Below are 14,215 nucleotides of genomic sequence, written 5' to 3'. Positions count from 1 at the left end.
ACCCCGCCTGCACTCAGAGGTGACCTGGGCAGGTCAGTCCCTTGTATCTTATCCCTCTATCAAATGTTATTGGCCAAAGGGGTAGGTTTGAGTGGGCGAGCGGGGCCAATCAGGGTTCCTTTCTTAGAACTCATTATATATAATAAATTCTGTTTCTACTGGGGTTGTTAATCTAAGAGTATGTGACTTTGCAACTACCAGCAGTATGGCTGTATGCAAAAAGCCTACTAAAGTAGAAAGAGAATGAAATTAAACCACAGGTGTCAAAGGAGTCAATATGGAAGGCAGAGTTTTGACAACAGTGCTTGAGTCCCCATCCCTGAACTTTCAGATGGTTCAGATTTCAAAATCCTGTCTCACCCACTGTCTGGGTATGTGAACTTGTACAAGCTACTTAACTTTTCTATGCCTCTCTCACCTCATCTATAACATAGGAGATAATATTAATTTCTAGTTCACAGGGTTATATGAGGATTAGCATAGTAAATGCTCAATGAACACTAGCAATGACTATGAAGTGCTAATGGATTCTGTTGTTTAATCTGGTTTGAACTGAGATCCTGTCACAATAGACAGGGTACTAATGACAGTTTCAATTTACTTCAAAATGTGCTTGAGGTCCAGCCTTCCCTTGCCCTTCCGTTATCACCACCATGAGATTCCTGAGCAATGTTTCAGCTGGCTTGTCTATCTAGAAGCCCAGCTAAAACACTGCCCAATCTGAATCACCTCTCTCCCTAGTATTCTGGTCCACCTGACATCTGACCTTCCATCAGATTATGCCTTGCTATCTTACCTTGGGTCATCACCCTCACCAGTCCCATTTTTTCTCTCTGGATAACCAACTCTGACAGTGCAAATTCTGCCTCCTCTGTGATACCTTTCCCAACTGTCATGGCTTCCACTGATTTTACCTCCCTGAGTCTCTCTACCACTTTCAGTCCTGTACCACAGCCTGCAACGTGCAATTATAGACAACCCTCTACTGTGTCAGGTGGGTCTAGCTCATCCAATAGCAGAGTGAAGTTTTTAGGTTACCTGTTTTGGTGTGTCCCCTAACTCCATGATAAGCACACAATAGGCATCAAAATCAATATTTATTTTTAGAGAGTCCAATCATAACACTAGCCATTCCTATTTTTTAATTTCTAAACTATTCTGTAGCTTTAAGTTAATTTTTCTTCAAACTAAGATAACTTTCACTGCAGTTACCTACTTTTGATGCAAAAACTTGATTCTGAGAGGCACATAACTCTTCAATGACAAAATAAGACAATAAAGTACTTTTAAGATAGTTTCATGCTTTTATTACATAAACATTATAATATTCCCTGTGGGAGCTGGTCGTCAGTTTGCTTTTGGCTTTCACAGAATGTCAATTACCTATAGAAATTATCTAAGAATGATTGATGGGACACTCTCGCACAACCACCAAAAGAGCCTCAATGCCTACATTTTTCAATCAGATTCCTGAGGGAAAAAATGATCAGTTTTATTTATTTTACAGTGTAAGACATAAATTTTCTTTCAAGATACGAAAAGGATGGACTTCTAAAATGAGTCTCCTTTTGTTTACAAAGTTCTATAAAAATACATTAAGTATGTTCATGTTTTTCCTTTGACTTGAAAATATTCCAGTTTACCAGAAAATAACAATAAACAATGATATGTAAACCACATTAATCTTGCAGCAATATAATGTCAACATTATCATGGACACCTTGCAAAAGTAGTTCTCCTGAGTACGTAATAATCTTTCTTCGTTTTGCAGCTCTGATTGTTCCCACCAATGCTTCAAAGAGGTTGGCACATCTGTCATCTTGGAAGAGGACCCCAAATTTCACACTTAACTTCCCATCAGCATCTAATTTGAGAAAATACAATGTTAGCCAATGCAAAGTCTGTTTCTTGCCCCTGTGTATGGAAGAGTTACATAATCTTTAATAAACATCTAACCATAGGTTAACCAAAATTACAATTTAAGTCATAAATGCAATGTAACCTCTCACCAGATCCAAAAAGTGATGAAATAAAATACAATGTGTTGCACACCTCCTAGTCTTAGTATCCTCTGAACAAAGACTGGAAGAAAACCAAGAAACATTTACAAAAGGTGAATATGCTACAGTGCTACTATTGGAACAATTTCTCTGTCTACATTTTGATTTTTTAATTATAGTAGTTGTTAAGCCAATAAAAATAACAAATACAAGAAAACCCCAGATCAGGAGCAATGCTTCTCTAAGTATGTTCTAAATGTATTCAGAACCCCCAGGGCAGAGTGATAACATTAAAAATGAAGAAATCTGTGTTTACCAAGATCTCTAGATTATCTAGATTAGAGAACAGTTTTTTAACACAGATGTTAAATATATTAAATAAGGTAAACACTAAAAAGAAATGAGTTATCAAGCCATGAAAAGACATGGAGGAGCCTTAAATACCTATTACAAAGTGAAAGAAGGCAATCTGAAAAGGCTACATGCTGAAGGATTCCAACCATAGAACATTCTGGAAAAGGCAAAACTATGAAAAAAGAGAAAACTAAGTAAAATGATTAGTGGTTTTCATAGGTAGGGCAGGGGAGAGATGAACAGGCAGAACACAGAGGATTTTTAAAGCAGTGCAAATATTCTGTATGGTAAAATGATAATGGATACGTGTCGTTACATATTTGTCCAAACTCACAGAATATACAACACCAAGATTAAACCCCTACTGAAAACCATGGACTGTGTTTGACATGTCACTGTAGGTTCATCGATTGTAATAAATGTACCACTCTGGTCGGGGATGTTGATAATGGGGGAGACTATGCATGTGTTGGGGATAATTGGGGAATCTCTGTACTTTCTTCTCAATTTTATTGTAAATCTCAAACTGCTCTTAGAAAATAAAGTTTTCTTTTAAAAAATTAAGGTATACAAAAGGAGGATCATTGGGGAGAAATAAAAACACTATCAACAGAAAACTCGGAGGTAAGGGGAATCTGGGACATGTCACCACTGTTGGTTGATTCCTTTGATCTGCCTGGCTGAGCCTGACCCCTTCCTACAGCTCTGTTCCACATTCTTCCCTCTCAAAGCTGTACCACTGTCAAGAAGATGGTCATCTCAGTGAGAGGGGACCATTCTTTAGCCAAAGGTTCTTGAGTTCCTGTGCTCCCCCGCTGGGACTTCCAACCTGAAGCTCCGAGTCATCGCCCAGTGGAGTGCGGCACTGTGCTGGGCGCTAGAGTCAGAAAGCAGGAAGCATAGAATCTCTTTCTAGCTTCCAAAGAAATGGCTTCAAGTCCCACGAGGCAATGAGCAGTATATACCTGACAAATAAAGCAACAGCGAAAAGCAGTATGTGACTGGATTCAAGTGGTAGCAAAGATGATGTATATTACAATGTGGAGGAGGGCAGAATGTGCTAGAATGATGAAGGAGGCGGTACCTGTTCTGGACTTTAAAGGGGAGCATAACTCGATAGTCCTCAGTTGAAATCTCTGCCACCTACTAGTTGTTTGGCCTTGGGCAACTTGCTTAAGCTCACTAAGCCTCAGTTTCCTTGCCTATAAAATTGGGATCTTTATTCCTCCTGCACAGTGCTGTTGGGGAACACACGTCCAACACAACACAGTGCCCACACCCACTGAGCAGCTGAGCAGTGATCACTGGCTTCATTAAGTGTGAGAGAAATGGGGGAGAGTCCCAAGCCAGAATTACATGGGGAGCAAGTAAGTGTCCAGGGGAAGAGTAACTAGAGTGACTCACCTCAAGTAAACTAAGGTGAAAAGACAAAGAAATGAGTTTATAAAGGAAAACAGAGAATCCGACCATGCTTGGCCTGGGAAGCAAAGATGTACTTCTTTGATCTCTTTCAACTTCTAGCAGCATGACTCTGCTTCCCTGATTCCAGAAACAAGTGGGGCTGCTGGGTGACCTTGGGCAGGCCCTTCAAGCTCTCTGCACTGCAGTTACCTCATTCATAAAACGAGGGTAAAAATACCCCTCCCAGGGTTGATACAAGGACTAAAAGGTGTATATAGGTAAAGCCTTTAATAGAGTGCTTTGCATATGGTACATTCAGGTTAAATATTTTAAAGGCACAAAAGGCAGTAACCTGGGTGTAATCTTGGAGTTCTCCTGCCCCTCACCCCTCAGTCTCACAAGCGACACCACTTTCCTTGTATCGTCTGTCGCTCTGGCTTCTCTCCATGGACCAGCAGTTCCTTGGTTCAGGCCCAAACTGATTCTCATGTGGATACCTGCAAGACTCCTTACCAGCCTTCCTTTTCCATTTTGACCCCCCTCCCACCCCCCAGTGCATCCTCCACATTGGTCCAGAATAAAAAATGTGGGGAAAAACTTTGTAAGATGCTCACTTATTGATAGTCTTCTACTTGAATCTTGCAATGGCCCTCATCACCCTCAAAATTAAGTCTGTGGCCTCACGGATACAACCCCTCATTTGCGGGCCCTTGCATTATCCCTTGCCTGGTCTCCTGCCATATCATTCCATGCACCCTTTGATCCAGTTAAAGTAACAACTTGCTGTTACCCAAGGTGACATGAAAAATCCTGCTGTGGTCATTTCACCCATGTTGAGCCACCTGTCCAGACAACTTTCCCTAGCTAATTCTTTTTCTTTAAGAACGGACTCCGATGTCACCTTGTCTGAAAATTTCTCCGTGACTCCCTCAGCTGTGTTAATAGCTCTTCTTATAAAATTAAAGGTACCGTTATCAAAGCACTCACCATCAATTATAGTAATAATAGTTAATATTTATTGATATTAATGCATTGCTAGAACTGCTCAATGCATTTTACAGTCATTAAGACTTACTCCTCATTTCATCAAAGATACAATGGATTTCAAGAAGGACCATTATTTTATGTTCCAACTGAACTGCCAATTTAACTATAGCACACCTTGTATTAGAAGATACAGTATATCCTTATTTTAGAGATTTCAAAGTGTGGGGGAAAAGCATCTTTGAAGCATCAAAATAGAGTATTATTGCTACACAAATAGGGAAAGTAAGGCACAGAAAAGTTTAGTAATGTACCCGAGGTCACACAGCAAGCTCGTTTAGGAGCTGGATTAATTCCCAGAGTCTGACTCCAGAAAGCATGCTCTCCACCGCTTCCCAATACATGCTTCCAGTGTGCTGTCTTCCTTCCTGCTGCCTAAGGAGACCCACCAGCTGGGACGGGATTTTGTTTATTTTCACAGCTCCAGCACTTAAGCACAAAAGGAGCACTCAAGAAATGTTTGTTGAATGAAAGAATTTAAATCTCCAAATAACCTTGATCCACTTACTGTTTTTCTACTGCATGGAAAATGAGAAAAAAAAAATTAATTTTAAAAGAAACAGATAAAACTAAAGTCATCAACTTCGGGCTTTAGCTAATATATCATATTTAGGCCAACCTAAATATCATAATTTAGATTCATCGAAACTATTCCACACAACTTAAATAATTTGCCATGTCAGTAGATAACATATCTCCACAGATGCTTTCCAACTCATAAGTCAACCATTACCAGAAACAGGTAAGTCAAGAAGACCCAGGGAAACTGCAACGTTCGAAGTATTTTCATCCTATAGAAGTTATGATAATCACCTTGCTGTCTTCTAGGTTGTAAAGCGGCTAATTTTGAAGTGTGGGTTCACTTTACCCTTGTAGAACAGTAACACTGTGCTAGGGAGGTAGAGGTTAGACTTTTACACTTGATCTTAGGCAAAAGGCGAGAAGTGATAGAGATTAGACTTTTAAATGAATCTGACCAATAAACACTAAGTTGACATAGAGAAAGATCTAAGAGAAAAAAGAATGCTCCAAATCTTTGGAAATCCATCTATAAGACCTTTAACAAACCAAACAACAGTTCTACTCTCAGGAGTAACACAGAGCAAATTGGGAATGTAGAGAGGAGGATCACAGGTAGAGGCATCACTGTTGTAAACAAGACTCACCAAACTTTCACCAAGTTGGTGTGATGAAGTGGGTGGGAGAAAAATGGGGTCAGGAAAGATTGTTCATTGGTTTGATTGAGGAACTAAGTAAAGGGTATCCTCCACTGTCCCCTTGGTGTTCTCCATAAACAAATGCAGCTCATGCATTGCCCCTGATCTGACCCACCCTCCACTCCAAAGTCCTACCTCACAGTCAAGGATTCACTGGGTGCCCCCACTACTATGGTCTTCAATGACCTTGTTCTCTGGGACCATCCTGAATTAGATGTCAGCATTTCACAGTTTAGCATAACATTTTTTCTGATAATTAACTCATGAGGTTTTTCTATCTATTTTCCTCAATTAAGTAGTAAGATCCTTGAGGGGAGGAATATACTCAGTGCCGCTTGTACTAACACAGTGCTTGTATATACAGATTCCCAACAAAGAGTAACTGACCGTACGACTAAACTCAGTTGTTGAATCCATACCAACTTTTTATATCCCTGGTTTATTTTCTCTTGGCATATCTCAGTGATGATGACTCAGGTTTGATGAGGAAATAAAGTGACTAGAGAAGACCAAAAAGGGGAGGTGACCGAAAGAATAATGGTCCCCAAAGATATTCATGTGCTAATCCCCAGAACCCATGAATATGTTACCTTATATGGCAAAGGAAAATGTGTAGATGTGATTAAATTAAGGACCCTGAAATGGGGAGATTATCCTGGACTATCTGGGTGAGACCAGTGTAATCCCAAGTATCCTTACAAAATGGAAAAGGAAGCCTGGCCAGTGTGGTTCAGCTGGTGAGAGTGTCATCTGGTACACCAGAAGATGGCAGGTTCGACCCACTGGAGGCAACCAGTCAATGCTTCTCTCTCATATCGATGTTCCTCTCTTTCACTTTCTCTCTCTAAAAAACATTTCCTTAGTGAGGATTAAAAAAGAAAAATGGAAGAGGGATGCAGAAGACAAAATCAGAGTGTGTGATGTGAGGACTCAACCAGCTGTTGCCAGCTTTAACGATGGAGAAATGGGGCCATGAACCAAGAAAGCAGGCTGCTTCTAGAAGCTAGAAAAAGACTACAAAACAGGTTCTCTAGAGCCTTCAGAAGGAATGCACCCTGCCAACACCTTGATTTTAGCTCAGGGACATCCTTATATGACTCTGCTATGGTTTGAATGTTCGTACCTGCCCTCCTCCAAAATTCTTATGTTAAATTCCTATTGCTACCTGGCCAGTGCGGCTTAGTAGACTGAGCGTCATCCTATGGACTGTGAGGTCCTGGTTCAACTCCCAGTCAGGGCACATGCCCAGGTTGTAGGCTCAATCCCCAGTAGGGGGCATGTAGGAGGCAGCCGATTGATGTTTTTCTCTCACACTGATGTTTCTCTCTCTCTCTCTCTCTCCCTTCTTCTCTCTCTAAATAATTCATAAAAACATATTTTTTTTAAAAGTTGCTATTGCTAAAGGTATGATATTAGCAGGGGGGTCCCTTTGGGAGATGCTAAAGTCATGATAGTGTAAGGATTTAAAGTCATAAATCATAAGGATTAATGCCTTATGAAAGAGGCTGCAAAGAGATCCCAGTCCTGTTCCCCATGTGAGGATAAAAGAAGAAACGACCTGGAAGGATTTAAGACGACCATGTTAGCACCCTGATCTTGGACCTCCAGACTCCAGAACCATGAGCAATGAATTTCTGTTTTTTATAAGCCAGTCTGTGGTGTTTTGTTATGGCAGCACCAATAAACTAAGACAGACTCCTATCCTACGTTACTATTAAGATAGTCAATGGGTTGTTTTACATCACTAAGTTTGTGGTAATGTTACAACAGCAATAGAAAACTAATACAGGGGACATTTGATATGAATGGCTTAATGGAATTTTCAAAGTATCTCTTGTTATTTCAAAAGACCTGTGATTCATAAGCAGACAGAGCTGTAAGGAGAATTAAGCTATAATGACAAAACAATTCTTATGAGGTGATTTAAAGCTGTCATAATGTGATTTTATAACTTTTAGTTCCATTATCCTAGTTGTTGCTGAATATGTCTATTGCTCTTACATTTTCAAAATGTTCCCCAAATCTTGCATGTCTTACCTGAGATGTACAAAACCCAAAGCTACAAGCACAACAGTTATTTTCATTTCACCTTAGGAGAATACTAATACTAACAACTTTACATGTCACTAATGTCATGGTAGCTTCCTATATGCTACTGAAGAAAAAAAAATACCTAAAGGATGGTTTAGTCATATGAATGTACAGAAATACCTGATTATATAAGACTCAAGAATTTGGAGAAAATAAAGACAATTTAATAATTTCAAATTTCTTCTCTAATCATTTGGAAGTTTGTAAAATGCTAGCAGGATAAAGCAGAAAATAAATTTTAATAATGTGAAAAATGAAAATTTGAACATGATTCAATTACCAGATTTCAATGCAACCAGATTAAAGAGGCACAGCAACTTTTGTTCCAGTCCAAGGATAATGAAATATGTCGCCCATTATTTGCATCAGAATCCCAATACCCCAATAGTTTTGTGTCTCCAGATATTACTTCGTGGCTGAGGGTACTTGTCCTTGGGACTGAGGGCAGAGCTGTTGTAACTGTGTCCTGAGGCCTGGTGACCCCTTCCCAGGCTTCTACCAAAAGGGCTGGTCCTACTTGCTCTGAAGCAAACTCAAACTCAATAGAAATACTGTATCTGGGCAATAATACTTACTTCTTGAACCCAAACGATGAATTTCCTCCACTAAGAGGCTAACTTCATGATCCACATCCATTGCTGCCTGAGGGAGAAAAAATAATATGTCTATATTTGCCATTTCTACATGCCATTAAGCACATCTTGCCAAATCCAAGGGCCCTTTCTTTTATGTTGCATTTGTCGCTGTTACTTTACCATGCTCCTCTTCCTAAAAATACTTGTGTGTTATACATGGCACTACTACCTCCATTTCCTCCATCTGTGTAACTTCCCCTCTGGGCCAACCCCACTCTTCTTCTACGCAGTCTATTGGGAAGAATGCAGCAATTTTCGTTGCGCCCACTCTTAACTCTAAGCCCATCCTCTTCATGGCATGCTGCAGGCCATCAAAAATACAAAGGTGGGTGACACAGGACCTGCCCTCAGGGCAACTCACCGTCCAGAGGCAAAGAAAGGCCTGGAATGCATAGCAATGTGTCTGTACTCCGAGTGATGGGTCCAAAGGAAGCACAAAGGAGGAAGCCACAGAAGGCTTCCCGGAGGTCACTGGGGAGGACTGGGCCAGGTGGACAGTTGGGAAAGGGTGTTCTATGCATGGGGAAAAGCCTGTGCAATAGCACAGAAGCAAAAGGTAAAAGGCAGGCCCTAAGTTAGGAGTTGGAGGTACCGATATAAAGGTACACACTCCCTCCCCCCTGGAGCCTGCATTCTAGAAGGGAAGGCAGATTGACACAAGGCAATTTTAATAGTATCGAGTCAGTGCAATGACTTCTGGGTGACACACAGGGACATGTCCTTCCCTGGACAGTGTCCAGTAAACCTGACTACAATAGAGTAGTGGTGAAGACCTCTCATCTTCAGATAATGGGAGCTGTTAAACTCGGCTCACTAGCTCATCCGTAGACTGGGTTATGCCCACCATTCCAGCCTCCTCTACTCAACCCTCTAGAACTCTAGGCTGTAGCTACATGGGGCTTCTTTTTGTTCCTTAAATAGCCCTTCATCTCTCACCTCCAACCTTCCCACATACTGTTTCTTCAACCCAGATTATGACTATTCCTCTTTCTTGGGGCTAACTCCCACACATTCAGTCCAGCTCAGATATAACTTCCTCCAAAGCCTTCCATGGAGCCTGGAGTAGGAGAGTTCCCCTGCTGAGTGTCCCCAAAGCACTGTCCACCCTCTTCATTTCATTTGATTGAAATGACCAGTTTCTCAGCTTTCACGAGGTGGTGAGCTCCTCTAGGCAGGGATCTAACTGTAACACTGCTGTCTGCTGGATTGTCTGGCACCAAGAGCATAGGTTCAATAAATACTGGTTTCATGGACTGATAGAAGGAGCAAAGGCATGAGAGGGGATGGAACTATACCTGTGGGAATGGTTGCCATAAAGCTGCTGATTTAAGTGGGGAAGAGACAGGAGCTCTCTGAGAAAGAGCACTCAAAGACAGAAAGGGGAAGGAGGTAAAGGGGCCTGGTAAACAGCTATGGAAGTGACAGGAGAGAAAAGTCAGCAAGAAGAAGGGAAAGCAGATAGAGGTGGAAGAAAGAGCCCTGATCGAGTTGAGTCAAAGAAACAAAAGAAGAGTTTCCATAAGAAGGCAGTAATTTACAGTGAAAAGGACAACAGGAGGGTCAGAAAGTATGCATCATTCATCAGTCTGTTCCCAATCCTAAATCCTCCAAATCAAATAAGGGACTTAAAAAATGGGGTGTGTGAATGGTTTACTTCGGGGTGACAATTTGGAAAAAACAACTTTGTCCAGACAGATTGTAACCAATTCCTGGAAGCTTTTAAAAACAAGAATGACATCTATGTTTAGACTATACTGATTGGGACCCCAGATTTTCCATCAGCTAATAATTAAAAGCACAACTGCCATCTGCTACATTATATGTGTGAATATTATAATTTAAGAAGCTTGTATTTGCAATAAAATACAACATCTTAGGTCAATGCATCTACATATAACTCTATCAAAAATTATAGCATCTAAATACTAGGAACTTTGTGTTGGTGAATTTTATCTATAGCATTATACTCAACTCAAGATATAGTTTAAGAGAGATACTCGTTAGCTAAAATACACTCAGAGGACATAACTGAAAGACACACCATGAGAATGTTAGAAGAAAAAAAAATACCTGTAAATGTCAGTATGGTGAACAGCTGCTATTTTTACCTACCCAGTACCTATTCCCCATTTTGAAACCATTAGTCTAATTTTTGTTTGGATCAAGTCTTTCCTAACTATAAACCCATGTATCTTGGATAGAGCCTCATCCTACACTCCAGGAATGGTTCAGAGCCAGAATAACTGATTTAGGCATAGGTAGATGATCTTATCCTGAACAATAAGATTCAGCCCAGAGATTTTGCCAGAACCAGTAGTAAAACAACACTGTCCCACTGGGTTCTAAAATGTAAACCGCCTCTGAAGTAAAGAGCTACCATGTGGAAAGACTGCCAGAGATAAAGCTGGCACAAAGAAAAGTCCAATCACATAACAATGATTGAGCCGGTACATGACCCTGGACTTTCCAGTTACATGAACCAACTTTCCTGGTTTTGCTTGTGTTGTCTGAATGACTTTCCGTCACTTACACTCTAAAGACTCTTGACCCAAAAAGTTAGCCTAGAGATGACCTACCACTATTTTCTTTTTAAATGAAAGCTCCTTTTAGGTACTTATATGAAGTTTTGTTTTGTGGTGCTCTATTTGATGGGATGGAGCCATATATAAAAAATTTTCTCTAACCATCAAAACTGCCTAACAATGAATAAAGTTGATACCCTATTCTCAAAAACATTAATGCAGAAGTAGTATGGATCTGTGAGGGTTGTTGAAGAAATTAGCCCACGTTGGTCAGAAAGGAGAATGTCCAAGGGGATTACGGTCCTAATTCTCAGATTCTATGATTTCCTCCCACTCTGAAAATTTCTCTAACACCATTCTCCACTCCTTCCACCTACCACTGGCCACACACTGCAGACATAGCTCTCCTTTGATAATGAGACTCAAAATGGAAACCCCACTATTATGTATAGTGTGAGTACCTGCATTGTATTAAACAAATGTATGCTCATCCAATTTTAAGAAGGGAAGGAAATGCAACCAGCATTTCTTTATAATTAATTACATAAGAGGCTCCTTATCTATGTTAATTCATGTAATCCTAAGAGCCTTGCAAAGTATTTATTATTTATCCTCATTTTATGAATGATGAAACTGGCTCAAAGGAGGCTCCCACAATTAAATGCTGTTTCTACCACATCCTCTTCCTCCTCCATCTCCCCCTCCTTTTTGTTCTTCTTTTTCCTTGCTAGTCATTACGCAAAATGCAGTAAATATAATAGAGTTGCATTTGTATGAAATATTACAGACTGAGTACTTACTAGGGCAAAATACTTACCAAGCAAGAAGGGCTCCCTGCCCAGACCCCTCCAAGTAGGAAAATAGCAGGCTTAGGAACTATTGCTAGCATACATAATTTGGCATGATTTATTTATTTTATTATTTAGCAGGGACAAAGGGGGAGAAATACTCATTGTTATACAACCCTTGGAAGGCCCATGGCATTTGTCAGGCCTGAAACTAGAGTAAGCAGCAAAATCAAAAACAATGAGAGGCCAGAAGCGGGCAAGTTGGGGGTGGGGGGGGGGGGGGAGTGTAGTGATCAAGGGAAGGCGGTGGCAGATGCTTGGCGGGCCTTCTAATTGTGACAGAATGTAATTAGGCACTGTGAGTGGGAATCACAAAGAAAGCGGATGTCAGAGGATTGGGCATATGATGAAATGCTCCATCATTAATACACATCTATTTAAGGACCCTTTTATAATTTTTTTTTATTTTTTTATTTTTTTTTTTTGGTTTTGTTTTTTTAAGTTTGAAGTCACTACATGGACATTTTCAAGGATTACAGCCTACTGGAGTAGGGCGTCTGGGAATTGGGAGCCAACTCTATGTACCAGGGCTGGCCACTTTTGCAACCCTCCTAAGCAATCGGAGACTAGCAGCTGGTGCGGGTCAAAGGATGACGGGGTTCCTACTTGCCTGCTCGCGGGCGCGCACGCTCCTTATTTGGTCATCCCCGCTCCAAGTTGGGGAGCTGGCCCGGAAGGGGTCCCAAGACCCTGTCCCCTGAAGGCCTTCCTCCGATCACCCCCCACACTGGTACGCAGTTGGGGAGCATCGGGCTCGGCCCCCCGCTCCGGGGCAGCTCGGCGGGCTCCGCGTCGGCATCCCCGGGAAGGGCCGGGCCCGGAAGCCTTTGTCTCCGCGCTCCCCGCGCCCGGTGCGCCCCAGCGCCCGCCAGACCCAGCGGCCAACCCGGTCAAGGGATAGGGACCCTGCTCCGGGCTCCACAAAACCCCAGTGTTTCCTCACTACCCCTCACCCCGAGTACAGAGTACAACGGGAGAGCACGGAGCCGCACCCACCGCCCACGCCACAAAACTCGCTGCCAGGAGGCCTTCAGATTCCTGGTGGGTGACTCGCCCGCACCCGCAGCTCTTCCCGTCCCCTCCCCGCCCTGCAGAGCTGGCTCCGGACCGCCAAGTGCAAAGCGGGCGCGCTGCACCGCGGCAAACCCCACGCGGGATTCCCGGGCAGAGCCCTGCTCAGCGTCACGTGAGCCGAGTGCGGAAGTCTGCGGAGGGGGGGGGGCGTGGGGTGCGTCCATCCCGCCCCCTGCACAGTCCCGGCCCAATTCAGCTGTGACATCCCCGCGCCTTAGCCCCCTCGAGACCCAGCTCTCCACCCGCGGCCCACGATTCCTCCTGCTGCTGGGCCTCCACGAGTGACCCGGTCCACCCCTTATCCCTGGCCACATCTTCCCAGGGGACTCACCTCTCTGCCTCCTTTTCTTTTGCGATGAAAAACTGGTGCAGTGTCAGCCCCGGGAGTGTAGCTTATTCAGCGCTTAGGAGGAAGAGGCTGGGGTAGGAAGTGGCTGAGGCGCAGGAAGGCTGGTGTGCAGGAGGAGGGGTGTGGGGAGGCGGTAAGAGTTTCTGCGCTCAGGAAGTGGGCCGCCCACGCTCCCACTAACAAGCCTATGAGGGAGAAACTCGGAAGAGGAGACGCCCGATAAAGGGACAGATTCCAGACGGTGGAAAACGGACCCAGACCTTCGATTACTGCCACCTTTCCTCCGCGCTGCCCAGAGCCAGTGCTCCCCCGCCACCGCGCATCTGATCTTTGGCGTGATTTCCTGCCAAGGTCTTTCCTAACAGAGGAAGTGAAGCGCCCCCAACGTGCTGAATAGTGAGATCGAGGAGGAATGTGACTTTGGTTCTGTATGCCAGGGGCAGGGGCCACCAGAAATCTACAGGACAGCAGAATGGCCCGATTTGCAAAACAAAACTCATCTTGAAAACGAATGTGTTCTACTGCAAAGGAGTTTCACATGGACAGAGCTAGTTCTTGCTTCTGGGTCAATAGAGATTTCTTCTCTTCTTCGTTCTATTTCCTACATTTGCATCACTGTTGTTTTCGCGCGTGTGTGTGTGTGTGTGTGTGTGTGTGTGTGATATGCCTGCTGTACCTGG

At 42.8% G+C, this 14,215-nt stretch overlaps 1 protein-coding gene across 1 annotated transcript; it reads right to left on the bottom strand.

The window, feature by feature from the left end:
- Nucleotides 1-1,285: 1,285 nt before the first annotated feature.
- Nucleotides 1,286-13,645, bottom strand: ABRACL (ABRA C-terminal like). The gene is made up of 3 exons (XM_036248562.1): nucleotides 13,518-13,645; nucleotides 8,683-8,749; nucleotides 1,286-1,864 (listed from the first exon to the last, which is right to left on the bottom strand). The coding sequence occupies exons 2-3, from the start codon at nucleotides 8,741-8,743 to the stop codon at nucleotides 1,680-1,682; spliced, it is 246 nt and encodes an 81-aa protein (XP_036104455.1). The 5' UTR covers nucleotides 8,744-8,749; nucleotides 13,518-13,645; the 3' UTR covers nucleotides 1,286-1,679.
- Between the last annotated feature and the right edge of the window lie 570 nt (nucleotides 13,646-14,215).

The sequence above is a fragment of the Molossus molossus genome, unplaced genomic scaffold (genome assembly GCF_014108415.1).
Source record: "Molossus molossus isolate mMolMol1 unplaced genomic scaffold, mMolMol1.p scaffold_m16_p_8, whole genome shotgun sequence".
Taxonomy (NCBI): domain Eukaryota; kingdom Metazoa; phylum Chordata; class Mammalia; order Chiroptera; family Molossidae; genus Molossus; species Molossus molossus.
Note: the sequence above shows the minus strand (reverse complement) of the source record. Positions and strands in the feature narration are given on the sequence as shown.

Coding starts and splice junctions, on each gene's coding strand:
- ABRACL (XM_036248562.1), bottom strand. CDS start 8,743: ATGGATGTGGATCATGAAGTTAGCCTCTTAGTGGAGGAAATTCATCGT. Junction 1,865..8,682: donor TCATCGTTTGGGTTCAAGAA/GTAAGTATTATT, acceptor TTCTCAAATTAG/ATGCTGATGGGAAGTTAAGT.